Source organism: Vicia villosa, linkage group LG2 (assembly GCF_029867415.1).
Source record: "Vicia villosa cultivar HV-30 ecotype Madison, WI linkage group LG2, Vvil1.0, whole genome shotgun sequence".
NCBI lineage: Eukaryota > Viridiplantae > Streptophyta > Magnoliopsida > Fabales > Fabaceae > Vicia > Vicia villosa.
Window position 1 is genome coordinate 147,087,811 of NC_081181.1, and position 5,109 is coordinate 147,092,919.

A 5,109-nucleotide genomic window follows, 5' to 3' on the forward strand; every position below is an offset into this window, starting at 1 on the left:
CATTTATTTATAATAAAAAACTTTATTATTATTATATATTATAAATAAAAACCGATATAAGTATGTTCCTATTATAAAAAAAATGTTACTATTATTATTTATTAAAAAGAGAAATTAATAAAAAATATATATCTGAAAGCAACAAAACACATAGCAACTGCATAATAAAAGAAAAAAATAAACGTGAAATAACACGGAGAAAAAATTTAGTCTTTAATAATTTAATAAGGACTAGCGGTGAAACGCTTGGGTCTTGAGAGTGTGTCCCTCTCAAGGTCCAGGTTTGAATCCCGCTAAGTACAAATTGCTTATTAAAAAAACAAAAAATTAATAAGGACAATTTTAAAATTAAAAAAACAATTGAAGATAAAGTAAGAAAAATATTAAAATTTTAATCAATAAATCTTTCCTCCCTTACAAATCCCTCCAATTTAGAAGAGAAAAAAGTGGATCTACTAGAAATTTTGTTCTCCTCTTCTAAAAATAAACCAAACAAATATATTTATAACTTTCTGTTTTATGCGAAATTTACAAATTACCCTTAAATTTTTTTGCTATTTGTCCTAAATACCATTTCCTCTTCCTCACTAACGTTCGACTCTGTCTTTCTCTTCCTCTACTCTTCTTTTCTTCTTGTTTCTGGACAAATTATCTAAATTAATATATTCCTCTATTGGAATTAAGGCAAGGTTGCTTTAAATTAATGCAATGCTGCTTTATTTAAAGAAGAAGAATAGTTTGAATCTTAATTCTTAATGTTATAGTACTCTGAAGTTTGAATTTTGAGACGTGATGTTTTGATTAAATTTAAGACTTGTGATGTTGAACTTGAATTGATTGAGTTATTTGCTTAATTTATTTTTATAGTTACTATTTGTATAATTTGTTTAAAATATAATGAAATAGTGTTCATTCTGCTACTCTACTGCCACATCGTTTTATTTTATTTTATTTGTTCCTGGAAATGTTTTGTTACTTCTGTACTTCTCCTGAATAACCTGAACCTTCTTGATCTTTCATAAATAAATAGTTATTTATTAGTTACAGATCTAAAACATGTACAAAAAGAATTTGACATTCACTCAACGTGCTGGTCACAATCTAAATTATAAATGATCACAATTATCAAACAATCATGTAGGGGCAAAATGGCAGGAACATCTTTTGTTTTCAGTTATAACACTTTTATGGTACAAAATCCTTGTCAGTTCTTCAATACAAACAAATGACAACAACCTCTTCCAATTCTGATTTCCCATCATCTTCCATTTTCGCTGAGCTTGTCAACAATTTTTTTTTCTTTCATTTCTATGTCTTATCCTAGCATTTGAGTTATGCTCAATTGTACATGTCAAAATAACTTGTTAAACCAAGAATGTGGATAACATTCTGCAAATCTTGGCAGAAAAGCTTCCCTTCGTAGAGATAGTTGAAGACCTGCCACAATCCTCACCAAAGATGTCCACAAAAATGGAGCACAACAGAATGCATAGAGAAACACAGACATAGCTCTTACTATTCCATCAGGATACCAAGGAAATGCCATAACCAGTAAAACACCAAGAATCGCAAGCCAAGGTACCAAAACTGGCAACATTGGTAGCAGAAAGACATCAATTGCAATTGAGCAAAATGTAAAGGAACCAAGGAAATACAGGATCCAACCAAGTAGAGGGTGAATCGTGTGAGGAATGATAAAATAGGGTGTTACGTAAGCAGCAAGTATGCACCACAGTGCTACTAATTTGAGACTGTTGTGTGCCAGGTTGATGCTCTTATCAGAACGCCTAAAACATAACTTTGAGAGACTTGGCCTAGCCAAACGCTTCATTAGTATTATTCCTATATATATTGCAGATTGGATAAGTATCACAACCATTTCCGAAGGATACCTGCATCAGTTATAAATCAGAGTTTATATTAGCTTTCATTTTTCTTATATAAAGTGACATTAATTTCCATTTGTTACAGCCGTCTACAAAGAGATGTTTATTTTCTTTCTTAAGATTAAAAATCAAACTCTAACCAATAATATGAATATTAAAAAAATATCGCCTTAATGATTTTTCGTTAGAATAAGATAGGAGAAACCCAAAAAAGAATAAATACACCCCTTTCAAACTTACCCTATAGTTTGGCGACGTTGTTCATGCCACTGGATGCCTAGTGGCAGGACAGGCCAGGACCACCAATACCATGGTTTCAACCATGGTGCCCCTGGGAATGTGATCACACTATTTGGGCCACAAGGTATGCTCCATCGAAGTTTAAGATCTGAAATCAGGAAGGAAGGATATTAGCACATAATAGCAGATTACATAAATTCCAATGAGCCATTCCATAATGCATATTACAATGTTTAAAGAACTTATCTATAATAATGTACTTACAGTAGTAAGAAGCATCCATCTGATAACCTAAAGGAAGCCTATATGTTCCCTCAAGCTTGGTGCCATTTGAAGGGGGGTGAAACAGTGGCTTATCAAGCAAATCAGGGAAGTAGCTAGCTATAAAACCTTGGTCTGCACCATCTGGATTATCTCTCCCATTTTGTAGTTCATTAACCATGTCTTTGAATACAGACATTGATGGCTGCCAATACCAAATAATTATAAACCACATGTCAGAGAACAATTAAATGTTACAATTGTTTATTTATAAATCATTTCAATTTTTAAGGCATTGTAATTTCACCTGCAAGACGAAGAGACCGGTATGGAAGACACAAGGATTGATAAAAACAGCACAGAACTGTCCACATTGAAACAGTTCATCAGTCTTTTGAAGGAAAAGGTTGTCAGCATCTAGCATAACTACCCTGTCATAGTCCACTAAGCTCCAGGCATAGAGTTTATTAAGTGATAACTTAAATCTCTTGTCAAAATTATCCTGATGCTTGTAGGGATTGTCCAAGTTTGACACCCTCACGACTTTAGCACCATCTTCTTCTTCCCTGATAAAATACAGCACAGGTATAAGTTTATTAACTCATTAAATGAATGCACAAGGTAACAAAATTGCTCTTGAATTTCATGAGATGGATCAGAATGAGTTACTATTAGACTGGAACTCGAGGGACTGAAGTGCAATTTTGTGACTTTATTTATATTATTAGACTGGGACTTGAGGGGACTGAAGTGCAATTTTGTGACTTTTGTATGATGAAGCGTAGATACATCGTATGACACAGACCCGTTTACAATTTTAGGAACATCTGAATTTCAAATTCAAAGACAAGGCACTAACTACTTAGGTGTGTTTGAAATTTTGGAAAATATCCATTGATTGGTTTGACTAGTAATTGGTGACAGTGATATGATATCCAGCTTCTGCCATTTGGTAGGAGTGTAATGGTCAAATTAAGTTTCTTCCATTGAATATTCAACGTGTCATATTTTAATATTATTTTATTTTGAAATAAATTAAAATTTTAAACTTATTTACACAGACGGTATTGGTATCTAATTAAATTTTTTTAAAAATTTATCATTTTGTATATATCGCATAAATATAATTTTAGCGTAATAACAATACGATAATACTGTAAGAAAGAAAAAACAATACGATAAAATAAATAGAGGCTTACTGCTAATAATAGCATACTATATGTGAGTCTGTTTGCCTCAGCCTTCAACGGGTAGAAAAATGTGTCAATAATACAGTTTTGGCAACCACGTTCAACAAACATAAAGAAACTAACAAACAGAAACTAACAAAAGTCAACACACAACCCAAAAATATCTTTACAATGCCCACGCCAATTCTAACAAGTAGTAATAAAAAATATATATTAATAATATTTTAATATTAGTTTTATTCCGAAAATTTAATCTAATCTGGATCATCATCTTCCAATCCCCAAATCAAAACCCAAACATAGCGCGCTCAAAACTCTCTAACCTCAACGAAATGAGTTTGATTGTAGAATATTCATTTTTAATGCAAATTTCAAGAAATGCTAATAGCAACGGAAGCTGAAAAAATGTTAAAGAAAACTGAAAAATGAAATAAAGAAAAACTCACAGAGCTCGAATCCATGGAAGAGGAACATCGAGAGAAGCAATAACAACGAGATCGGCTTCAACATTAAGCTTGGAAAGCGACTGAACAAGCACGCGAACGGCAATATAGAATTCGTAATCCCTCGGTGTTCCTACATACATCATCGTCGCATATGCATTCTTGAAACTCTTCTGTGTGGTAGATGGTAAAGACGAAGCCGCTTCGACGGAAGGTGTTAACGAGAAATGAAACAAACCGATTGATAACAGAAGCAACCATTTCAGAGCATTTGCATTAGGAGCCATTTCCTTTTTCCCAAATTGTGAAAGAACTGCAATAAGAGTGTTGTTTATATATATTGGTAATGTTAGCGTGTGTGTGTGTGTGAGGAATGCGAAAGTTTCAAGTAGTGAAATGGTGGAGTATTAAGCAGCCTTTGAAGACTTTTCATAAGGCCAACCACTAGGGGGAAAAAACTGCTAAATGGTATATACTCGGAAATAGAACTAATCAGCTTGTGTTGAATAAAAATTGACTTAATCGTACTTTTTATTTTTATTTTTTATATTTTAGCTACTTGTGTTTAAAACCTTTTTCAATGTTTTCTTTAGCAGTTGGTTTTGAAAGAATTTTCAAATATTTTATTTGATGAAAGACTAGTATTATATTTCATCAACCTTTTTATTTATTAATGTATACATAAATTTAGTAGTATTTTAATTGAAATTTTCTATAAATTTTAAAACTGGTAATACAAAGTTTGTGGTCAATAAAAACTTTTACAAAAAAAAATATATATGATATTTAAAAAAAAATGATGGATTGTTAGAAAATAGGATTTAATAGATTTTTTAATAAATGTTTTCCTTTAAAAAAATGTCACTTTTTCGGTTATAACTTTTTGCCTACCATATTGAATCTTCTTTTCAACTACTATTGAATTTTCTTTTAAGAATTATTACATAGACAACATAAATTTTAAAAAAATAAAACATCAAAATTGTAAATATTTAGAAAAAATTGGTACTATTGATTATATATGGTGCTTCATGAATGTGATGATTGATTTTATGTATATTATTCGAGTAATCAGTGCCAGGGAGAGTT

General features: G+C 31.5%; 1 protein-coding gene across 1 annotated transcript; it reads right to left on the reverse strand.

Moving 5' to 3' along the window:
• Positions 1-1,149: 1,149 nt before the first annotated feature.
• LOC131646992 (putative glucuronosyltransferase PGSIP8) lies at positions 1,150-4,438 on the reverse strand. The gene is made up of 5 exons (XM_058916910.1): positions 4,024-4,438; positions 2,695-2,953; positions 2,391-2,592; positions 2,127-2,274; positions 1,150-1,892 (listed from the first exon to the last, which is right to left on the reverse strand). Exons 1-5 carry the CDS (start codon positions 4,305-4,307, stop codon positions 1,352-1,354), a joined length of 1,434 nt encoding a protein of 477 aa, XP_058772893.1. The 5' UTR covers positions 4,308-4,438; the 3' UTR covers positions 1,150-1,351.
• Positions 4,439-5,109: the final 671 nt, after the last annotated feature.

What these genes read in the sequence shown, in the direction of transcription:
- LOC131646992 (XM_058916910.1), bottom strand. Translation starts at nt 4,307, where the DNA reads ATGGCTCCTAATGCAAATGCTCTGAAATGGTTGCTTCTGTTATCAATC. An exon ending in CTTCCATGGATTCGAGCTCT is followed by an intron (nt 2,954 to 4,023) that starts GTGAGTTTTTCT and finishes GTATTTTATCAG; the next exon opens with GGAAGAAGAAGATGGTGCTA. An exon ending in CAACGTCGCCAAACTATAGG is followed by an intron (nt 1,893 to 2,126) that starts GTAAGTTTGAAA and finishes TAACTGATGCAG; the next exon opens with GTATCCTTCGGAAATGGTTG.